Raw genomic sequence first — 25,452 nt, 5'->3', positions numbered from 1 at the left:
ACTGTACAGATGTAAATGTAGAGCCACACAGTCATTGTGGGGGATAGAGAGAACTGTGCAGCTGCAAATTCATGATCACACAGTTTTATATAAGATCATGCAAAGCAGTTCAGAAGATCTCTGCCTGATCATTAAAGGGGTTCTCCGGTGCTTAGACATCTTATCCCCTATCCAAAGGATAGGGGGATAAGATGTCTGATCGCGGGAGTCCCGCCGCTGGGGACCCCCCGGGATCTTGCACGCGGCACCCCGTCTGTAATTAGTCCCCGGAGCGTGTTCGCCTCCGCCCATGTGTGACTGCACGCTCCGCCCCTCAATGCAAGCCTACGGGAGGGGGCGTGATAGCTGTCACGCCCCCTCCCGTAGGTTTGCATTGAGGGGCGGAGCGTGACGTCACACGGGGGCGGAGGCATGACGTCACATGCCGCCAGCCGTGTGGTCGCCGGTAATCAGACCCGGAGCGAACATGCTCTTGGGACTGATTACAAACGGGGTGCCGCGTGCAAGATCATGGGGGTCCCCAGCGGCGGGACTCCCACGATCAGGCATCTTATCCCCCTATCCTTTGGATAGGGGATAAGATGCCTAAGCACCGGAGTACCCCTTTACGAAGAGGGTCAGTGTAACTGGTGGGACTTTTTGGTTTAGGGCCCAGTTACAACTTATACTGCTGCAACCCTTAAAGCTAAGCCACTGTGGGATCCACAGATAGATAGATATGAGCGAGGAAGATACATCAGAGTTATGCTATAGATAGATCATTTATAATATTTTGTATACACGCCACTATTTATCTCTCTGAGTTTTGCCGCTCTTTGGATTGTCCTTTTCAGCCTGACGAGAATGGCAAATATTGATTTAAAGCCTTGTCAGCGTGTAGGGCAAACATTTTGAACTACATCAGAGTGAAGACTGATTGAATTTAGCAGGAGGAAGCCTGCAGTACAAATAATACACAGTGCATTTATATTTATAGATATATCTGTATCTGTGCTTGGACTGAACATTATTTTGTTATTCTTGTCTATAAACAGATTCCAGTGGATCTGGTGGACCATATGGAATAGGAGTGATGGCTGTCCAGCTTGTCCACTCTTGGGGTCCTGCAACCCACTTTTTGCAAATTGTTGATTTTAGGAAGTGAAAACCACTGAACGACGCAGGGTGCACTGTGCCCACTTTCCTGACACGTGCGTAGGAGCTAAGCGCGAACCATAGTGGGGTGGTCCCTGCAGCCATCAGCCGCCGTGACCCTTGTCTAATGCTGGACATCACCGATCGCGGTGATGCCATGTATTAATCCCTAAGACGCCATGATCAAAGTTGACTGCAGCGTTAAAAATATGAGAGAAAAAAAACACTCCCGGCAACTCAGCAGAACGGATCGGGACCATCGTGGTGAAATTGCGATGTACCTGCATCCTCGCCATCCGATTGGTGCTCCAATGCCCCAGTCTGCCATGGCAGGCTGGAGCAATAGAGCACCGATAACACTGTGGTATAGCATTGTTCAATGTATGCAATCTAATGATTGCATGTAATAGTCCCCTATGGGAACAAAAAAATTGTGTAAGAAAATTATCTCAACAAATGTGTTTTTACCCCTATCTTAATAAAAGTTTGAATCACCCCCACCCCCTTTTCCCATTTAATAAAAAAAATAAACATATGTGGTATCGCTGCGTGATAAATGTCTGACAACTGCACGGACAATTACATATGCGTAAAAAAATACCAAAGTCCAGAATTTAGTATTTATGATCACTTTGTATACCCTAAAAAATCTTACAGACCAATCAAAACAAAAATAGTACCAATACAAACTACAGATCCCGGCACAAAAAATGAGCTCACACACATCCCCATATATGGAAAAATAAGAAAGTTATAGGGGTCAGAAAAGGATGATTTTAAACGTGCTTATTGTCATAAAAATCATTAAAAAATTTTATTAAAGGGTTACTCCTGTAGAAAACTTTTTTTTTAATCAACTGGTGCCAGAAAGTAACAGATTTGTAAATTACTTCTATAAAAAAAAATGTACCCTTCCAGTACTTTTTAGCAGCTGTATGCTACAGAGGGAAATCATTTTCTTTTTGAAATAATTTTTCGTCTTGTCCACAGTGCTCTTTGCTGACACCTAATGCCTGTATCAGGAACTGAACAGAGCAGGAGAAAATCCTCTTAGCAAACCTTTGCTGCTCTGGACAGTTCCTGATACGGGCATCAGGTGTCAGCAGACAGCACTGTGGACAAGACAAAAAAGACATTCAAAAAGAAAAGAATTTCCTCTGTAGCATACAGCTGCTTAAAAGTACTGGAAGGGTAAAGATTTTTTTTAATAGAAGTAATTTACAAATCTGTTTAACTTTCTGGCACCAGTGGATTTAAAAAATACCGGAGTACCCCTTTAAAGCGTACCTATTGTCAACAAAAGCTTTTTATATAATGTAGATAATACCATTATATGTATATTTGTAATATACATTGGTTAAAAAATATGTATATTTTTGTCCCTGCAGCTATTGCCTGTCTGTCTCTATGAGGAATCCAAATACATGTAGTGTGGGAGGACAAGCAGGGCTCTGTACACTGAGGACAAGCAGGGCTCTGTACACTGAGGACAAGCAGGGCTCTGTACACTGAGGACAAGCAGGGCTCTGTACACTGAGGACAAGCAGGGCTCTGTACACTGAGGACAAGCAGGGCTCTGTACACTGAGGAGAAGCAGGGCTCTGTACACTGAGGAGAAGCAGGGCTCTGTACACTGAGGACAAGCAGGGCTCTGTACACTGAGGACAAGCAGGGCTCTGTACACTGAGGACAAGCAGGGCTCTGTACACTGAGGACAAGCAGGGCTCTGTACACTGAGGACAAGCAGTGCTCTGTGCACTGAGGACAAGCAGGGCTCTGTACACTGAGGACAAGCAGGGCTCTGTACACTGAGGACAAGCAGGGCTCTGTACACTGAGGACAAGCAGGGCTCTGTACACTGAGGACAAGCAGTGCTCTGTGCATTGAGGACAAGCAGGGCTCTGTGCACTGAGGACAAGCAGGGCTCTGTACACTGAGGACAAGCAGTGCCCTGTACACTGAGGACAAGCAGGGCTCTGTGCACTGAGGACAAGCAGGGCTCCCTACACTGAGCATCTGTGACACTCCAGGCTCGCACATGAGGATGATTGACAAGCCAGGAGTCTGCACAGAGCCCTGCTTGTCCTGCCCTCACTTCCTGTATTTGGACTCATTATAGACACACAGGCAATAGCAACAGAGACAACATTTTTTTACCCAAAAATATACACATTTTTTAACCAATGTATATTGCAAATATACATATAATGGTATTATCTTCATTATATAAAAAGTTTTTTTTGAAAAAGTTTTTGTTAAAAAAATTATGACTTTTTTAAAGTTATAATTTTTTTAAAAGAAGTAAAACAAGATCAAAGCTTGGGGAAAATTTTATTCGTATGGAACTGCAAAATAAAGATAAGTTGTCATTTTTACCGAATATTGCACTGCGTAGAAGTCGATGCCCCCAAAAGTTACAAAATGCAGTTTTTGTGAAATGATTGATTTCATTACAAAGTATAATTGGTGGCGCAAAATACAAGACCTCATTTAGGTCTGTAGGTGGGAAAACTGAGATTGTTATGATTTTTTGAAGGTGAGGCGGAAAAAATAAAAAGTGCAATAGTCCTTAATGGGTTATGGCGTTAAAACTTCCATACAATGTAGTTCTTCCTGTATTAGGTAGCCACTTCCACCTTATAGAACCAACTGTGCTAGCATGCAAGTGCACAGAGTTCTGCATCACCCGTTTGACTTAAAATACATAGGCACAAACTGGTCATTTTGCTTTTCAATTGATAAGTTGCAGCGTCTGGGACCCTAAAAGGTTGCAGTTGCATCCACCGTGCCCAGGTCAATGGTAGTACCAAGCAAACCAGGGCAGATTCCATGGCCCACCATATTTACAAACGGCCCTTTGTATTCCGGTAGACATGCGCTCTGTTTGTCAAGTCCAGATTGAGTTACACAGGGGTTCCCTGTAACTCTATTGCTGGTCCTAATAGTGCTCCTATACAGTGTCAGTATAGCGTTCCTCTCCCTGTGCAGCTGCATACATTGTCCAGGCCCAGCAGCCCAGGCCTTACAGAAAACTCAAATACCTGCAGTGTATATAGGAAGTCACCTAGAGATACATCTGCGGCGTGCTTTGTGAATCACTAAAGGAAGTGTATGTCAGCCTGTACAGAGCGTGCAGTGATATCATCTGTGCCACATTTTAACCAGTGTGAATTGTTCAGTAACCTTACATTATGTGTTATGCAATGGGGCTGCGTGCAGTCTGACTGACAGATCTTGCGAGCAGCAGTGACATGAATATGCTTTGGCGTACACAGATTAAACCCTGCAGTCTGGCTGTTGTATAAATATACTACCTCAATCTCTGCCATCAGAACATCGAAGGTGCTTTTATCTCCTGTTTTTCTTATTTCACATAATGTGTTCTGAAAGCCAGCAACATCATGTCGTCCCCCCCCCCCCCCCCCCCCCACAAAACACAAACATATTGTGCATGTCATAATGTTGCTTTCACTCCTCTGTGTCCGCCGCTGGGAGAGAACCAACTCCATCTATATTTACTTTTATATAGGTAAGGGATTATTGGGGATATTTAACAACACATGTGTAAAGGAAGAGTGGTGCAGTTGCCCATAGCAACCAATCAGAGCACTTCTTTCATTTTTCACAGGCCTCTTTAAAAAAGAAAGAAGCGAGCTGATTGGTTGCTATGGGCAACTGCACCACTCTTCCTCTGCACAGGTTTTGATAAATCTCCCCCTATATCTCTCCTTACGGTTCTCCAGCGGTTGCAAAGCTACAACTCCCAACATGCCCGGCAGCTGGAGCCACCCTAGTTGGGAAACACCAGTCTAGAAGTTGGAGATGTAGTTGAGGAGTCTGACCTTGTATACGGTATACCTCGGCCGTGCTTCAGAGGTCACTTGGTAGACCAACCAGCTACTGAATTCCATATTCCGTCAGGGCTGCACATGGATGGAGCCCCTGATGAATATTCATGAGCAGCCATTTTGTTATGATACGATTCAGAACTACTATGGGCATCTATTAGGGTCATCATTTTTTTTATTTGATCTATCTTGTACATTTTAAACATATTCCTCATTGTATATTCTTCTACAAAGTTGCTCGTCCAGTGACATCTATTCTCTTTCTCTTAGTGAGGATAATCCATGGGTGAAGCTGGTGAAAGCCATGCTCTCTGGCTGCGAGGCAGCGAACCGGGAGGGGACATCCTCTGAAGTCCTGAAACTGTGCCGGTCCTTCTACAAGACTAGGCATGCTTTTTCTGCAGAGGTAAGGTAGTTATTCTTAGGTGCACATATGTCTACAAGTTAAGGTCCAATTCACATGAGGGTAAGAATAAATGGCCGTGTTGTGACTAGTTTGGCATGAGCATGTCCATACTATGTCCATTTCACTGTATGGGTCCATTTTGTAAGTATGCAAATGTTCTTTACAATGTATTGTAACAACCCACTGGATACACATTACAACCTTATGGGTCTATTCACACGGCAGAAATTCAGCTTGCGGAATTTTGCCTCAAATTAAAGCCATAGGCTTCTATGGGATTACAGACTCCCATTCACGCAAGCGGAAATTCAAAAGTGTGAATGGGAGCGCAGAATCCCATAGAAGTCTATAGGCTTTAATTTGAGGCGGAATTCCGACCGTGTGAATAAACTTTAATCAGTAAGTGGTTACGCATCCAGCCACATGTATTTCCCAGAGGAAAGTGCACAAAGCATTATTTCCTGAACAAGAAATTTACACCAAATTCTTATGCTGTCATCTTCTGGATATCATGATGGATCAGACCACACCTCACTTTGGAAAATGCTTTCTGTAGCCCTTATGTGGGCCTGTTATGGTAGATAGATACTCTATGGACAAAAGTATTGGAACACCTACAGGAGCTTCTGAATCCATAGGTATTACCGTAATATGACGTAACAGCTTTCATTCTTCCGGAAAGCCTTTCTACAGGATTTTGGATCTTGTTTATCTGTACGTCAAACACTGATGATGGAAAAGAGGTTCTTGTTTGCAATCTCCATTCTAGTGTTCATCCCAAAGGGGTTGGATGGGATTAATGTCAGGACCCTGTTCAGACAGTCACGTTCTTCCATTATAGACCTTGCTATGTGCACCAGGGCCAGGAAAATGGGAACGAAAAAGCTCCAAACCCAGACTGCCCCCACAAAGTTGGCAATGTAGACCTGCCCAAAATATTTGCTATGCTGAAACATTAAAGAAGAAAAACTCTGCAAAACCAGCACATCTCCTGTTTACAAGTTTATTTACAATTTTAAATACATTTTGTTGCCTCTTTCAAGCCAGGGACTTGCGCAAGGCTTCAGTGATCAGGATATAGATTGGCCATAAATCAATAGGGCATCTGGCAAATCTGTATCCTGATCACTAAAGCCGATAGAAAGATAGATAGAAAGATAGATAGATAGATAGAATTTAAAGCAAGGAGCAGCACATCCTAGTAGATGAAAGTGGTAGGTGCAGGCAGGTCTCAAGAGCCCCAGTCCCAGGGCCAAAAAGCAATCCAGAAAGTAAAAAAGGTGACCACAGCACACTGAAGTATCCAGTAATAAAAGTGATTTATTCCATGAACAGAAAAAAAAGCTAGTGCGACGTTTCGGTGTTCTCACAACACCATTCTCAAGCGTGAAACGTTTGCACTAGCTTTTTTTTCTGTTCATGAAATAAATCACTTTTATTACTGGATACTTCAGTGAGCTGCGGTCACCTTTTTTACTTTCTAGATAGATAGATAGCTGAGAAAGATTGATCTTGAGAAAGACCAGGAGAGCTGGTGGAAACATTGCTATGTGACATTCACATTTTTGGATGGAAAACATTTTCACGTTTTTTTAACGTATTGGAGTGCTGTAAATATATTCTTTATTATAGATAGATATAAAATAGATAGATATAAGATATATAGATTTATAGATAGATATGAGAGAGTGAGAGATAGATATGAGATAGATATGAGATAGATAGATATGAGATAGATAGATAGATAGATAGATAGATATGAGATAGATAGATAGATAGATAGATATGAGATAGATAGATAGATATGAGCGCGATAGATAGATAGATATGAGATAATTTAGATATGGGAGATAGACATAAATATGTGAGTGAGATAGCAATGAGAATGATAGCTAGTCAGGTAGATAGAGCAGATAGATACGAGATTGACATTAGATGGATAAGATGTTGTTTTGTGCATTTACACATGTAATCCTACAAATCTTCATCCTGGCCCTCACTCTTCTCGGCATCTTTTAAAGAATATTTGCTTCTTTTTATAGCTCAGCGTCCTCATTTAGGGTTTTGATGGCTTTTCACTCTGTACTGTATCAAATGTTACTTTAAAATTGCTCTCTCTCCCTCAGTGCAACCTCCGAATTTATTGCTCCGCACATTGTATCCATGGCGATGGATCACATTTTTTTTTGTTTCTGGAAGCTGTGAATTTCACCCAGAAATATAGCTTTTCATGCATCCGGTGTGAAGCAATTTGGCTGTGTGAATATAAATATATTGTGGTTGGAAATCTCGGTGCGATGTGGCGGATTTCTCCTGGTGTTATATGTGACAGGCTGGAGGAAATCCACTTAAAACCTGCCTAGCCATTGCCTCTTAGTTATTGCATTGATATCTGTCACTTAGACGGTGGGTGCTGACAGGCGCGCACTTTGACACTGCTTAACTGGCTAAACAAAGCATGACTTCATCCCATGTACAACGGGCAGGAAATAAAATCTCTCTATACAGCAAATCTCATTTCTGTTCTTTTCAGCCATAATAACCTTGTCTGCAGCAGTGCTTACAATGAAGACCTCGTCTTCTCACCTCTCCTCTTAGGTTTTGTTTTAGTTGCGCTTTTTCTTTGTAAATTAATCTTTTTGTCCCCCTCCCCCATCCGATTCAATTTCCGACCAGCCAATCGGACCATGACCAGAAGAATTTCATGATTCGCTTGCACTATTTTAACCAGAATGATTTGTTTAATTGCAGCCTGGCGGAGTATAATAGAAGCCATCAGTAAAGGGGAATTGGAATGGTAGTTCCGACAATGCGGCGGGTTATAGATGGTATGCATTTTTATGGCCACTAGTAAACTGCTATGATAGAACTCTGTACTGTTAAGCCATAATATTGTATCCACAGCTGTCTGTGGACCCCGACTGTGGATGCCTCCATTTTATATCCATAAACTTTTAACACGTTCATAGAGAACACTTTAGAAAAAATATCCTTAAATGATTGTATTTTCTAAGGGAGATTATCTCCGTAATACAATTTTATATGAAGGCACCTTATGTTTGTACATGAGGTACTGAGGATCAATGGGAACACTGTAAGCTCATCGCAGACCATAAGCTCTGGGGTGTACAACACAAATAATGTTCTCATAAAGAAATATGTTATCACTGATACCTGACCATAGTAACCACTATATTCATAGGGGAAATTTTACTAAAACTGGTTGTAATTGGGTATTCCTGCCCCCAGCATTTCATTGGATATGCAATAAATGTTATGTAGATGTAGGTCCCACCTCTGGGACCCACATCTATTTTGTGAACAATGGTCCCACCCCATCCTGTGGAAGGTGGGATGGGAGGCGGGTGGGATACCAGAAACAGCCCATATATATTGGGTTTAGACATACGTAGGTTGTTCCTCCATTAGATAGGCACATCTCCCCAGTATGAAGGGTCACCCATGTAGGAAAGTAGCACCCCCCCCCATTAGATAGGGTTCCCCAAGTAAGCATGTAGGATCACCATCCCCATTAATCCCCCCCCCCCCTTGTGACACCAACATTTTGTTTCAGGTGAGATATGATTAAGGCAGTGGTCACAATCAATCAACTCCTGTCCCCCTGTAGGCGGCAGGCATAATGCACAGTGTTGCCTATAAGAGTGAAAGAGTGAGGAGCCAGTGGCTCCTTTCTACATCCTTTAGACTTAGTACAGTTGAAAGAGGATCTTACTTGAATGGGGATCTGAGGCAAGAGTCATAGGTTCCCCTGTCCTAGCGACCACCAGCCATTATTATTGGCTGTTTATTATTATTATTAATGGCCAGTTTATTACCGGTATCTGACAGTTTTCATTTTGTCACAATAACGCCGGAATACAAGGCTTAATAATCTTTCCCTGTAGATAGATGCATTCACTGTAGAGTGAGTGGGATTAGAAATGAGTTACGTTGATCGATTGCCAGAGACCACCGACTGTGGCCATACACCCTCAGTGTTTGTCATTTGGCTAACAGCTATTCCTTAGAGTGCTTAGAGAGCGGCAGATGAGGCGAAGGGAGGAATTAAGCCACTGACTGACATCCCTGGAGGCGACATGTTTACTTTTATCTCCTTTGAGGAGAAAAATAAAATGGGCATGTTATAATTTGACATGGCGCCATGTAGTTTTCACCATTTACCCAGAATAAATGTAACGTCACTTTATAGTGTTGTGAATAAAGTTTCCTCTCTCGGTGTAATGACTGGCTTCATTTAGCCTTGCAAGGCAATTTGATTATAAAATATGGCTTACGGCTTTTCTCGTCCTTTTGGCCATGCAAATAGTGCGGTGTTGTGAGGGGACATGCCAAGTCATCCTAGCTGCTTTCCTATAGAGAAAAGTGCAGGTTACTCGAGGCTGGCAGCAGCTCCCGTCACATTTGGGGTTTTTCCTATAAATCAAGGATGTAATCTGTTAACCTCCTATCCAAATGTGTTATCAGCAGCGGAAATGTTGTGCCTACAGAGAACAAGTTTTATCTGGAAAAAAACCAGAGTACAGAAGGTTCTATCAGGGCGTTATTATGGCTGCCAGTGACCATGTCCCAAATGATACTCATAAAAAACAAGGAGTGAGAACAGGTCATACAATGCAGTGTTCAGGTAATGATGTATAACATTCCTAGTGCCTACACAATTTCTATAAAAAAATAAAAAAAATTTGATGAGAGCAATTTTGTGTGTTAAACATTTTGGAAGAAAGAAAAATATATATATGTCTACTGAGATTATGCCAAAATCAGTTCTTTTTATCCTTGTACCCTAATGGTTGTCAAAATTCCAGGATATTGATCCTATTCTTCAGCCACATTAATAACCTCAACTGACATAAGGTTATTACAGATTATGAGGTGGATTTATTGATGAAACTTTAGATCTGCTCTATCCCCATAATAACCCTGAAACAACAGAGCTGATTTATTTTATATAACCAATAGTAAGTAGTAGTTACTGTGTTCCTGCCCTTTGCAAAAGCTTTTTATTTAATGTAGATAATAACATTGTATGTATATTTGTAATGGTTAAAAAATGTGTGTATTTTTTGTGTAGAAAAATGCTGTCTCTGTAGCTATTGCCCGTGTGTCTCTTTGCAGAGACAAAAATACAGAAAGTGTGGGGGCGGACAAGCAGGGCTCTGTGCAGACTCCTGGCTTGTTAGTCATCCTGTTGTGTGAGCCGGGGGGGTGGGGGGGGTGGTGGTGGCATAGAGCCTCAGTGCACAGAGCCCTGCTTGTCCTTTATAGCACAGAGCCCTGCTCGTCCTTTATAGCACATAGTTCTGCATGTCCTTTATAGCCAGAGCCCTGCTTGTCCTTTATAGCCAGAGCCCTGCTTGTCCTTTATAGCACAGAGCCCTGCTTGGCCTTTATAGCACAGAGCCCTGCTTGGCCTTTATAGCACAGAGCCCTGCTTGTCCTTTATAGCCAGAGCCCTGCTTGTCCTTTATTGCACAGAGCCCTGCTTGTCCTTTATTGCACAGAGCCCTGCTTGTCCTTTATTGCACAGAGCCCTCCTTGTCCTTTATTGCACAGAGCCCTGGTTTTCCTTTATAGCACACAGCCCTGCTTGTCCTTTATAGCACAGAGCCATGTTTGTCTTTTATTGCACATAGCCCTGCTTGTCCTTTATTGCACAGAGCCCTGTTTGTTCTTTATTGCACAGAGCCCTGCTTGTTCTTTATTGCACAGAGCCCTGCTTGTTCTTTATTGCTCAGAGCCCTGCTTGTCCTTTATAGCTAGAGCCCTGCTTGTCCTTTATAGCACAGAGCCCTGCTTGTCCTTTATTGCACAGAGCCCTCCTTGTCCTTTATAACCTTTATTAGTTATTGTGTAATATTATGTCTGATACTTGTCTTTGTTTGTACCCCATAATTGTAAGCGCTGCAGAATCTGTAGGCGCTATATAAATAAAATAAAAAAATAAATAATAATTGCCAGAGCCCTGCTTGTCCTTTATTGCACAGAGCCCTGCTTGTCCTTTATTGCACAGAGCCCTGCTTGTCCTTTATTGCACATAGCCCTGCTTGTCCTTTATTGCACAGAGCCCTTCTTGTCTTTTATAGAACAGAGCCCTGCCTGTCCTTTATAACCTTTATTAGTTATTGTGTAATATTATGTCTGATACTTGTCTTTGTTTGTACCCCATAATTGTAAGCGCTGCAGAATCTGTAGGCGCTATATAAATAAAATAAAAAAAGAAATAATAATTGCCAGAGCCCTGCTTGTCCTTTATTGCACAGAGCCCTGCTTGTCCTTTATTGCACAGAGCCCTGCTTGTCCTTTATAGCCAGAGCCCTGCTTGTCCTTTATAGCACAGATCCCTGCTTGTCCTTTATTGCACAGAGCCCTGCTTGTCCTTTATTGCACAGAGCCCTGCTTGTCCTTTATTGCACAGAGCCCTGCTTGTCCTTTATTGCACATAGCCCTGCTTGTCCTTTTATTGAACAGAGCCCTGCTCGTCCTTTATAGCACAGAGCCCTGGTTTTCCTTTATAGCACAGAGCCCTGGTTTTCCTTTATAGCACAGAGCCCTGCTTGTCCTTTATAGCCAGAGCCCTGCTTGTCCTTTATAGCACAGAGTCCTGCTTATCCTTTATTGCACAGAGCCCTTCTTGTCCTTTATAGCACTGAGCCCTTCTTGTCCTTTATAGCACAGAGCCCTGCTTGTCCTTTATAGCACAGAGTCCTGCTTCTCCTTTATTGCACAGAGCCCTGCTTGTCCTTTATTACACAGAGCCCTGCTTGTCCTTTATTGCACAGAGCCCTGCTTGTCCTTTATTGCACAGAGCCCTGCTTGTCCTTTATTGCACAGAGCCCTGCTTGTCCTTTATTGCACAGAGCCCTGCTTGTCCTTTATTGCACAGAGCCCTGCTTGTCCTTTATTGCACAGAGCCCTGCTTGTCCTTTATTGCACAGAGCCCTGCTTGTCCTTTATTGCACAGAGCCCTGCTTGTCCTTTATTGCACAGAGCCCTGCTTGTCCTTTATAGCACAGAGCCCTGGTTTTCCTTTATAGCACAGAGCCCTGGTTTTCCTATATAGCACAGAGCCCTGGTTTTCCTTTATAGCACAGAGCCCTGCTTGTCCTTTATAGCCAGAGCCCTGCTTGTCCTTTATAGCACAGAGCCCTGCTTGTCCTTTATAGCACAGAGCCCTGCTTGTCCTTTATAGCACAGAGCCCTGCTTGTCCTTTATAGCACAGAGCCCTGCTTGTCCTTTATAGCACAGAGCCCTGCTTGTCCTTTATAGCACAGAGCCCTGCTTGTCCTTTATAGCACAGAGCCCTGCTTGTCCTTTATAGCACAGAGCCCTGCTTGTCCTTTATAGCACAGAGCCCTGCTTGTCCTTTATTGCACAGAGCCTTGCTTGTCCTTTATTGCACAGAGCCCTGCTTGTCCTTTATAGCCAGAGCCATGCATGTCCTTTATAGCACAGAGCCCTGCTTGTCCTATGTCCCTAAAGCCCTGCTTGTCCCACCCACACTGCCTTTGTTTTGTTTCTGCACAGAGACATAGCTGCAGGGACAAGACTGGATTTTTTTTTTTACACCCAAAAATATACACATTTTACAGGCACACTTTAAGAACAGAATAGGATTGTAGGGGGCCATAAGGGCCCAAGGTTCATTAATCCACATGGAAGTGAAGGCTAGCTTGCTGGGACAAACTCATAAAAGATCTGCTGAACACACACATTTCTGTGTTGGAGGAAGGCATCAGAACAGACAGTATATTGCAGTGGGCAATGTCACTTAATGAGTTTAGTAAGTTATATCTAGTAAATATTAGAAATGTTTACTATTTAGCACGCAATCCCTATGTGTTTCTGTCCTCATAATAATCAAGTTACATATGCAAACGTCTTCAGGGGAACTACCTGTTTGGGTTCAGAAAATCCAGCAAAGATCTGGCAAAAATAATTTGAAATAAAGTAGAGTGTTGTGTAGTACTGAGCAAGGCAATATTGCAGTGTACAATTCATCTAGTGCTCCCTAACTCTATAGAGATACAAGTGTAAAATATGTGATGGCAGCAGCTGGGGGACTCTCACATCTAACATATTCAGGGGTCAGGTGTAAAACAGATAATTCCTGCACTGTACTTGAACCTTCCAGTCGCTCAAGATCAATGGCGGAATGGCGGTGAAACCCTTCAATGGCTGGGAGACGGACTGGTACCCTGGCATAGCATTAGTGTTAAAATAATCTGTTAATACATATTCAGTAAATGAGCCTATAGCTTGGTCAGGGGTTTTAGTGGACAATGTGCCCATAGGAAGGTGCCAACAAATTACTGCCATTTATTTGCCAGGCTATTGCAGAGAAGTAAACCCTACATGGCTTCCTCTTCTGGTCCTGCATTCAGTTCACTTAATCCATCAACCTGGCCCTGTACCTTCAGAAACACCCAGGCAGCCATGTATTAGATAAATCACAACAATGGAGTCAACGACCACCACTGATTTCCATAACATTATGGCTGTGGTGCTCAATAGACAAGCACTGAGGTTTCCTTTATTGGAAACATCTGACACAAAATTCTATTTATAAAATAATCGAGTGACCTTTTGTCTAGGTTTTGTCAGAGATTTTCTGAGGAAATTAATTTCTTAGTGGGCTGAACTTATGGACATTACCATTGTTAATATTTCTCAGTGACATTTCAGAACATCATTTTTGCTTTTAATTTCCTAACCACTACCAACATTTCTGACCAATGTGGCGATTCTGAGATCCCCAATGTTACTGCTGTCTAGCAGGTGTTTTCCACTATACCAGACTCCATTTACTTCATTACAGGGGTTAAGGGGGACAAACTCACAATCCTTTAGACTTCATTCCTTGGTTTAACGCTTAGGTCCCTTCATCAGGCGGGTAACATGCCTGATGAAGGGACCTAAGAGGTCTTGAAAGCTTGCAATCTATATCTTCTCAGCCAATAAAGGTATCATCGCTACTCCACTCATCTCCTATATTTCTAAGGTTCACATGATACAAACTATCATCCGGTCCCTAAAATAAATCCTTTAGCGTGCTTGCCAATGATTTTGGCAGAATTAATACATTTTAACCCCTTAACGACCACTGGCGTAAATGTATGTCCTGGTGCGGAGGTACTTCGCTTGCCAGGATGTTTACATTTATGTCCTGTACATGCACTGCAGGTCCTGGCTGCTATCAGCAATCGCGCTGATGTCCACAATTAACCCCTCAGATGCTGTGATCTATGGATGTGCATGTTTAAATAGATGATCGGATCACCCGCAATCATCTAAAATGGCGGCCGGAGGTCCCCTCACCTGCCTCCTGCTGCCTCCTGGCGTCTATTGCTCTGGTCTGAGATCGAGCAGACCAGAGCAGAAGATTGCTGATAATACTGATCAGTGGTATGCCCTATGCAAAGCACTGAACAGTATTAGCAATCAAGTGATTTCTATAGATAGTCCCCTATGGGGACATAAAAAGTGAAAAAAAAAAAAAGAAGTTTCAAAATGTAAAAATAAAAAGTAAAAGAAATGTGAAAATTCCCCTCCCCAATAAAAATGGAAATTGTCCTTTTCTCCCATTTTACCCCCCCCCCCCAAAAAGCGTAAAATGAATAAACATATTTTGTATCGGCGCGTGTGTAAATATCCGAACTATGAAAATATAATGTTAATGATCCCGTACGGTGAACGGCGTAAAAAAAAAAAAAAGTCCAAAATTGCTGCTTTTTTGTCACATTTTATTAAAAAAAAAAACAATAAAAAGTGATTTAAAAGTTTTATATACGCAAATGTGGTATCAATAAAAAGTACAGATCATGGATCAAAAAATGAGCCCTCATACCACCCCATATACGGAAAAATGAAAAAAGTTATAGGTGGTCAAAATAGGGCAATTTTCAACATTCTGATAATGTACAAAAAGTTTAACATTTTTTTTAAGCAGTACAATAATAGAAAAGTATGTACCGTAATCATGTGTATCATTTTAATCGTATTGACCCTCAGAATAAACCATGTCATTTTTACCGTAAAGTGTACATTTGAAAAATTGTGGTTTTCATTAAAATTTCCTCCCTAAAATAATTTTTTGGGTTCGCCGTATATTTTATGGTAAAATGAGGGGTTTCATTACAAAGTACAATTGGTCACACAAAAAACAAGCCCTTATATGGGTCTATAGATGTAAATTTAAGAGTTATAGATTTTAGAAGGTGAGGAAGAAAAAACGAAAACACAAAAATAAAATTGGCCTGGTCCTTAAAGGGGTTATCCAGGAAAAAAACTTGTTTATATATATCAACTGGTTCCAGAAAGTTACACAGATTTGTAAATTACTTCTATTAAAAAATCCTAATCCTTTCAGTACTTATGAGCTTCTGAAGTTAAGGTTGTTCTTTTCTGTCTAAGTAATCTCTGATGACACCTGTCTCGGGAAACGCCCAGTTTAGAAGCAATTTCCCATAGCAAACCTCTTCTAAACTGGGCGGTTCCCGAGACACGTGTCATCAGAGATTACTTAGACAGAAAAGAACAACCTAAACTTCAGAAGCTCATAAGTACTGAAAGGATTAAGATTTTTTAATAGAAGTAATTTACAAATCTGTTTAACTTTCTGGAGCCAGTTGACATATAAAAATTTTTTTTTTCCTGGATAACCCCTTTAAGTTCAAAATGGGCTTGGTCCTTAATGGGTTAAAGAAGGCAGATAACCCCTTTAAACATATAGCTATAGGGGGTATGGCGCTAACAAGTGCACCTGAGCCCTGGTTTCTAAGGGGCCCAAAATGTGTAACTAGACACCGATATTATAAATAACATAGTAGATGTTGTTGTTTTTTGCAAATCACTGGTTCCCTGGAGCTCCGCTTTACCCCTCTTCTATGATCTTAGTTTTCCCTTTATCCATAGTTAGATGGATTTTTCACATCTTAGAACATCTCTATCACTTCAAATCATGTATTGTAAGGATTGTTCTACCACACACCCTAGTGAAAGAGCCCATCATTCTTGTAATGGGTTTAAGCGATTACACTTCTAGGTGTAGATAGTAGTACAATAGGAGAAATAGATTTCTGCAAGGGTGTCTGGAATTATTCTTTAAAGCAAATTAATTTGCCAAAGGCTGGGAAAAGTAATATTTTTCCATTTAAGAAGGAAAAAAATTCATTGTGATGGGTTGATTGCCAAGTGCATTGATGGAAGTGCCAACCTTCTACGGCTCCGAATGCCATAATATAGAGGAGACAATTATAGCTTGTGAGAATTTTAATGAACCTTACTATGAAAGGGACTTCCATCTCAACTCCCTTTGTCTGGCTCCGACATGCAGCCTTCTTAAAACCTCCACAGGATGAGAGATGTTTTTGTATGGGATTGGTAGGTTTATTTCGTGGAGCTCAGATGTCACCGGAATGAAAGCAATATATTTGTTTGGCTCTGGCCCAGCGGTTCTTTTCTCCCTGTGCTTTTTTAACAAAGCGCACCACATTTGCTATCTCTCTGAATTTCTATTTTTGTAGCCTCCTCTATAATTAAATAGCTGCAGTATTTCATTTTCCTCTTCACATCTCATTTGGTAATATCATTCTTGCAACTGTTATAAAAAGTCTATCTATAGTTCTGTTTTGCACTTAAAGGGACTTTTGGAGCTACAGGAAAGGGCTCATCTTGCTCTTCTGCTTCCAACTCCATTGTCACCAGTTGTAGCCCGTTATGAATTACATACATTATTTTGAAGGGATAAAAAACGGTGCATGCACACATTTTTCTCCAGTCAAAAATAACGGTCGAATAATGGACGGTAAAATTTTTACATTGAAGTCTATGGATGATGGATGACCACAAATGGCCATCCATTGGTACCCTTTATTTGTATATTCCGTCATGATACGTTATTGCTACTGAGCATGCTCAGTAAAGCCCCTCAACCAGGAAGTCAAAAGGGGTTAAAATTAGCAGACAATAACGGATCATAACGGATGGCCAATGTCCGTTATTTTAACAGAATGTCCATTAAAGTAAAGGACATTGGCCATCTGTTATGATGCGTTGTGATCAGTTATTTAATCTGTTAATTCATGATCTGTTATTGATGAATAATGGATCAAGAACAGGCAGGATCATGATGGTAGTGTGAAAGTAGCCTCGGGAGGTATTTAATTCAAATAGTTTCTACAGTAAGAAGCAGTTTCCAATTGTCATTATTAAGGAGTCTTTTGAATACCTTATCAAATAATCTCCACAAGTGTATGAATGGATAGGTAGCACCCTATTAAGCTTGGATGGCACTTTACCAACAAGCTTCAAGTGCCACTTGTGACCACCCTGGGTTTTCTGATTGTAGAATGGATATTTTCTATGTGCCATGTTGCTGATGTGCCACAGAGATGTTTGACCCCAGTATGAATATGGCCGTCATGGAAGTGAGAAGAACAAGAGGCCTCATGTATGTAGCAAAATGTGAACATAAAGCGTGCACAGAGGAACATGGAATTCAGCATCTATAGAGAATAACCATAATTTTCTATATAGATGACTATCTATATAGAGTTATTGAGAATAACTCTACAATTCTCATTCAGGTGTACTACTATTTGGTTACTCACGGATTCATATGTGAAAAGAAACCTGTGTGCGCCTCTGTATGAAATCATTATGGAAATAAATCTTACAGAAAAGAATTTGAAATACAATACTAGAAAATGCAACACAATCTTTTCTATACAGTTTTGCTTAACAACACAAGCTTTTTCTCCATTCTCCTAGTAAATATCCTGAAAGCCTACTGCTCCTATAGCCTAGTTATGAATGGATTACCTTTACTATTAATAATGATTCATGACATACCTAAAAAAAAACAAATGGAAGACGTATAAAGGACAGACATCATTCATGGCCCTTCATTTTTACAAAATGATTTGGAAACTCTTCCACAGTTTTTTATTTGTGGATTTGATCACTAAATAAAAAATGTATACACTTTTTAAATAGTCTTCATTAGATGGTTATTACATAGCTTAGAATTCCCTGGTCACATACTTTTTTTTTTTACAGTTTCTTGATTCTGTTCATGAGATATGAAAGTTTATAATTTGTTTAACAATTTAGTGAATCAGTCAGGGCGTGAACTTATTTTTAATAATGGAAAAGACAGACAGGATTAAACAGTAAGGTGGTATGTAATAGGTAGACAAGCCCCTCAGTGTGAAACATTTACACCCCCTGACTATATAATTTTGCCAATTACCTGATAATCACTTCCACTATTAAAATAAAATTTACACCCATCTGAACATCCCCTGAATTCTCAGACAAGTTTCTTAGAATCAGCTAAAAGATTAACAAATTCTAGTTGTTAGTTTCTTAGACCTCTTCATTCCAGAAGAAGATCTTTAACCCCTTTATGCAAAATCAGGTACATGCACCTGATGATTAGTGGTGACTTCCCGCAACATCAGGTGCATGTATGTGGTGATTAGGGATGACTTCGTGCAACATCAGTTGCAAGTATGTAATGATTAGGGATGACTTCCCGCAACATCCGGTACATGTATGTGGTGATTAGGGATGACTTCCCGCAACATCAGATACATGTACCTGATGGAAATAAACTGTCACAGCCCCGCCGGGCGCTGTGACAGTTTCTAGAGCTCGGCTGTGCTGCACAGCCGGGCCTCTTTGAAGCCGGCCAGGGACCAATCGCAGCGGTCCCCGGCCGGCAATCGCAGCAGTCAGTACAGACGGACCGATGGCAGGGATTTGGCAGGGGTCTCCTCCTTCCCCCTCTCCTCCGTCGCTTCACACAGTGAAGCGATCGGTAGTGAGGGGGGCCCAGTCAGGGGAGGCCACCCGCAGCACTCCGATCCTGAGTTAACCATGTAGACGCTGCGGTCGCTGGGACCGCAGCATCTATTAGGGTAACAGAGGGAGGGAGCTCCCTCTGTCACCGATCGGCGCTCTGTAAAGTGAAAGCAGACCGCAGATGGTCGCCATGACAACTGGAGGACTGACAGTAGCCTCTGTTGTCATGGCAACAGTTCAGTCTTTACCTAAGGTAGGGACTGGTATATTGGTAAAAACAAAAAAAAAATTGAATGTGAAAAAATTATTAAATAAAGAAATTTGAAAAATAAAAAAAACGTGAAAACATAATAAATTATATATATATATATATATATATATATATATATATATATATGTGTAAAATATACCCCAAAACACACCCAAAAATAGTCCCCCCCAAAAATGTCAGCGTGTCCCACAAAAAAAAAGTCCTCACACAATTGAGTCAGTGAAAAAATAAGAAAGTTATGGCTCACAGAATACGGCGACTTACAAACGTGATTTTTTTTTTACAAAAATAGTTTTTATGCTATAAATGAACTAAAATATTTAAAAAGTATAGAAATTTGGTATCGCCATAACCGTATGAACCTGCAGAGTAAAGTTAACATGCCACTTATACCGCATGACGAACGACCTAAATTTTTTTTTTATAAAAAAACAACCGCACAATAGATTTTTTTATGTATACCACCTCATAAAAAATTTAATAAAAAACGATCTGTGTCACATGGTACCAATGAATACGTCAACTTTTCTCCCAAAAATTATTTTTCACCCCAAGGACTCTGCGACTTTATATGATGGCAACAAAATATCCTAAACTAAAAGGAGGCCCTTAAAATCCACACAACATGCCTTCATGTCTGAGGCCTGTGTGTGAGACACTTAACGCATAAAGGCCACATATGGGATATTTCTAAATATGTCAGAATTCAAGGAATAAATCTTGAGTTTTATTTCTTTGTCAACACCTACTGCGTTACAGAAAAAAAATTGATTAAAATAAAAAATCTGCAAAAAAAATTTCATTTTTTAATTCAGCCTCCACTTTGCTTTCATTTCTGTGAAACCCCTAAAGGGTTAATAAACTTCTTTAATGTCATTCTGACTACTTTAAGGGGCAACATTTATAAAATGGGGTGATTTATTTATCTTACATACAGGCCCTTCAATTCCACTTCAGAACTGAACTGGTCCCTGAAAAATCAGATTTAGAAATTTTCTTGAAAATCTGGAAAATTGCTGCTAATTTATAAACCTTCTAACATTCTAAAAAAGTAAAAGAATGTTTATCAAATGATGGAAACATAAAGTATACATATTGTAGAAGTGAATTAATCATTAATTTGGTGCTGTATGACTATTTATCATGCGTCTAGAAAAATGCTAATTTTTCATTTTTCTCGCAGAATTTTGAATTTTTTTTTACAAAAACCGCTAAATATATCGATCAAAATTTACCACTAATGTAAAGTACAATATTTCACGAAAAAACGATCTCAGAATTGCTTTCAGAAGTAAAAACATTTCAAAGTTATTACCAAATAAGTGGACGCATGTCAGATTTTGAAAATTTGCCTCATTAAGGTCAAAACAGGCTATTGAGTAAAGGGGTTCATCATGCCTAAAATGTGTACTTGCAAGGATGGGTAAATTACCAACAACTTCATTTTTCTATTGAAGGAACCAAATCGAGATTTTCTTTCTGAATGGAAAGGATCATAGACATTAATATTAAGCAAGAAATTGTTAAGTTGTGGATCATATTCCTTGGTATAGATTTCATTTCTTGAGAAATCCACTACCGATTGATTGCCACAAACCTTAAATGGACACTTCCAGCAGGATTTTTTAACTTCCTGTCTGCACAGTGAACATGAAAGAGAAGATTTGCTTACCCTTCCCTGTTAGTCCATTGTTCAAGCACTTATTTGTTGGCTGATCGGGTTGTTGATGGGTTAAAAAAAAATTATTGACCGTCGCCTGCAAACTCGGTTAATCACTTGTTGCCATTCTTCCACCAGTGTTGTTCTAATAGTGTCAGTCCCACTCAGAACTTCCTATTCTCCATCTTTGCACATAGTAAGTGCCTGCTCAGCCAGTGATTTGACTACAATGGTGACCACCTCAATCAGTGATCAGCCAAGCAGGCATTTTCTCTGTATCAAGAGGAGAACAGAAAGCAGTGAGAACTAACACTGTCCGAACGGCACCAAATGGGGATGACCATATGGTCACACATTATCAATTCCTCTCCTACCACAATATGATCTTCTTTATCCTTTTGAGTTTTGTAGATCCAGGTATTGTTTTTTTTCTTGTACCTTTAATACTAGTCAGTTTAAATAGAATTTTTTTGTACCTGAAAGTAATTTGTCTCTGTAATCCAGTGGATATTCTAATACATGGTGATATAATGACCTGCCCTAACTTTGAACTAAGAACAGGTTTCCTCAGTGTCTTCTGCGCTGCTCCTGCCGCCTATTATTCCATCACGGTTTCCTGTCTATATGGTGTTCAATAATTTAAATTCACACCTGAAACTTTTTCGAGCGAGGTAACTCTGTTCAAAGGGTTTCGTATTTATCATCGGATCTGCCTGGCCCTGGAAGTGCCCTTCATTAATAACCTATTTAAATGCAGGCTGCGCATGCAGAACAAGCAAATGGAATTAATTAGGTCCTTCAATGTGGAACTATTTTCAGAGTTTTAAACCGGCAAATGAGTGCTGAAGTGTCTCAGGATTAAAATTTCCATTTTTCTTTTTTTTTTCCTTCTGTCTATCACATATGCTAGCAATTGTTTCAGTCTAAAATATTGAGTCACTGTAAGACAAATTAATTATTTCCCTGTTACAATTTAGTGTAATCTGGATTACTGTTACATTCAGCGGGTACTTAAATTCTACCTTGGTGCAAGCCATTGACCAAAGAGCATCATAACTTGATGGAGACATAAACTTAAAGGGGTTGTCTCCTAGGACAATGCCAGTCTATATGTCCTATTAGCACATATGGACTTTACAGAGGTCAATCTTCTCTTCGAGACCCCCTTCTCGTAGTTTTTCTGTACTACTCAAGCTCTCTTGGAATATAAGAATCCCCATTCTAATGGGTACTGCTATGTAACACTACATTTCCCCTGTAGTGGGAGCTGTAGGAAAAAAGCTTGGCTGGCTTGCGGCTTTCCCTGGCAGTTGTTTGTCATAGATGCCAAGAACGGGACGTGAAGTGATCAGCCGATTGCACAGTGTCCACTTTTTAAAAACTCTTCTAGGGCCATGTCAGTTAATAGATGAGAAGGCCTACAAAGAGGGTCTCACCCTGGAGGTCGAAGCATGACTATGCATTGCATAGACGCAACATAATGCTTCATTTCTCATGTGTAGAAGCTTAAGGGGCTTTAAACACTTTCTGTTAGGTTTACTCACAGGTTAAAGCTAATCGCTGAGTGTTCCGACAGTGAGACACTACCATTTTTTTCTACCAAAATAGTATTGCCCAAAGTGTACAACCCCTTGAATCATCATCCAGTACCCACGCTACCAAACTATGTGATGTAATACTGCAGTTGCATCTGGGCTACTAAAATTAAGTGTTCAATTGTTTAGAACATTTTTCAGAAATGATTTACAATATCAATGGCCGTGGGTTGATAGTGTATCTGGTGGATATGTTGACTTTTTGCTCAAACCTAACCCATTTTAAGGAGTTTTCCAGTCTAAATGTATGAATAATCTATCGTCAATATCAGATATTTGGGGGATTGACACCTGGCATCCCAATGATCAGATGTTTGCTGGAGACACAACAGACACATATACTGTAGAGAAAACAGAGCCAAAGCAGACAGCTCAATATATTGTATAGTGGTGAAGCTGGGATACTGCAGCTTAAAGGGGTACTCTGGTGGAAAACAATTTTTTCTTAATCAACTAGTACCAGCAAGTTAAACAGATTTGTAAATTACTTCTATTAAAAAAATATTAAATCTTAAAAAACCTTCCAGTACTTTTCCAGTTGCTGTATCCTGCAGAGTAAGTTTTTATTGTATTTTTATTTGTCTGACCACAGTGCTCTCTGCTGACACCTCTGTCCATATCAGGAACTGTCCAGAATAGAAGCAAATCTCTCCTACTCTGGACAGTTCCTGACACTGGTGCCATAAAGTACTTATCAGCTGCAGTATGCTCCAGAGGAAGTTGTGTAGTTCATACCAGTCTGACCACACTCCTCTCTACTGACACCTCTGTCTGTGTCAGGAACTGTCCAGAGCTGGATAGGTTTGTTCTGAGGATTTGCTCCTACTCTGGACAGTTTCTGACATGGACAGAGGTGTCAGCAGAGAGCATTGTGGTCAGACGGAACATACATTTAAAAAGAAAAGGACTTCCTATGAACCATACAGCAGCTGATAAGTACTGTAAGAATTAAGATTTTTTTTATAGAAGTAATTTACAAATCTGTTTAACTTTGTGGCACCAATTGATAAAAAAAAAATAATTTCCACCGGAGTACCCCTTTAACTCTTATAGAAATAAATGGGAGCTGAGCTGCAATAATCCAGCACTGCCACTACACAGTGTACAGAGCCAACTACTTTTTGGCTCTGTTCCCTGTTTATTATGGCACTTAGCTCTGGCAAGCAGCTGCTTAGCAAGATGTCAGGTGTTAGAAACCCCCCCCCCCCAATCTGATATTGATGACCTGTCCATAGGATAGTTCATCAAAAATTCAGACTGGAACACTCCTTATAAAAGGTCACTATAATGATGAAGGACTGGATGGTCAATGGAGTCCACAACTTTTCTTTTTTAATCGTTTTGGTTAGGTGATAATAATTTGTAAAAGAATCATGACTTCTATCATAACAAAAAGCCATGACACTAGTGTAAATCAGTTCTAACCATTTAGGGTACATGTATAAACCTGTACAGCACAGCAAAGTCCCTCCCCAAATACACGGGTTAGCCTAAACTCAATCCCTAACACAGTCCATGTCCCAGACAAGTCATGCAACCATCTATTAATAGTAGAGAAAAAAGATGGATATCAGCTCACCCAGTCGTCTCCAAGGTATATGGAAAGTAGCACAATACACCTGCACCAGCGGGAGCTTCGGATGGTCTCTGAGGCCAAGTCCTCAGGTGAAGCAATCAGGAAGGAGAAAAGGAAGTTCCGGCTCCCAAGGCTGGATAAAACATTCAAGTTTATTTCTTCATATTAAAATCCAGTGCATGAGCAAACAATAAAACCAATGAAAGGGAGAACAACACCAAACGCACCGACGCGTTTCGACTTAACGCTAAGTCTTAGTCATGGCGTCTATTAATGTCTGCCCAACACTTCTCTCCAGCAGTCAAGGGGTTAAAACACTTTAAAGTCAACAGGCCTTTTTTTTTTTTTTTTAAGTGCTTGCAAGTACCAGATTTGAGATAGATTTTTGCCATCCAAGCCCTGATCTGTACTTGTAATTGTTGAGATGGGTTGAGGTGAATGCTTTGCTTCAATGAATGAACATATAGGTGGTTCATGATAACCCTTGTATCCATTCCATGATCCTCGCTCTGGATGAGATGACCTTTTGTCCATCTCTTGGCATTTGCACAGACTAGTCTTGGGTGTTCAAGGTATTGTAGAAGTAAAAAAATGGCTGTTTGCTTACATACCTAATCATGGCTTGTGTCTGGTGTTGCAACTAAGCTCCATTGAAAGGAAGGGGGCTGAGATGCTCTAACTTTTTTATAAGTATTTTTTTTTTACTTATGGTATCATATTTTAACACTGCTGACCATATTAACATCCTGGGTGAAGATCCTCTTTGTGCCCTGTTTGTAACCACTGTCACCGTATTGATGTAGGCCATGCTGCCCTTCTTTCATATAATTGCATGTTTGATCGTGTTTTATTCACACTATCGATCTAGCTTTCCTTTTTTTCCCTTTGTAACGTGTTTAAATGAAAGAAACCTAAATGTAGTAACTATAAAGACTGTACGACATTTCTCCTGGTGTATACACTATACACACTGTCACTCTTTTTCTTGCAGTGCATAGATGCGATCTGCTCGCTGATGTTGGAGCACGACATGCTGCTGACATCACTGAAGTTATTTATTGAGAGCGGCGATACCAATCTCCATTCAAAGGCGCTGGAGCTTTTAACTGCAGTTACCAAGGTATGAGAAGCTGAGCA

General features: G+C 40.6%; 1 protein-coding gene across 3 annotated transcripts in view; it reads left to right on the top strand.

Annotated features, from left to right (window-relative positions):
* Positions 1-25,452, top strand: part of NBAS (NBAS subunit of NRZ tethering complex) — a 701,350-nt gene that overhangs the window by 608,072 nt on the left and 67,826 nt on the right. For all 3 annotated transcript variants that reach the window (XM_056564221.1, XM_056564220.1, XM_056564222.1), the window contains 2 exons: positions 5,253-5,388; positions 25,307-25,435. In XM_056564221.1, coding sequence (XP_056420196.1) covers positions 5,253-5,388; positions 25,307-25,435 — 265 coding nt within the window. The remainder of the gene's footprint in view (positions 1-5,252; positions 5,389-25,306; positions 25,436-25,452) is intronic.

Source organism: Hyla sarda, chromosome 3, assembly GCF_029499605.1.
Source record: "Hyla sarda isolate aHylSar1 chromosome 3, aHylSar1.hap1, whole genome shotgun sequence".
Classification (NCBI taxonomy): Eukaryota; Metazoa; Chordata; class Amphibia; order Anura; family Hylidae; genus Hyla; species Hyla sarda.
This window is presented reverse-complemented; position numbering and strand designations above follow the sequence as displayed.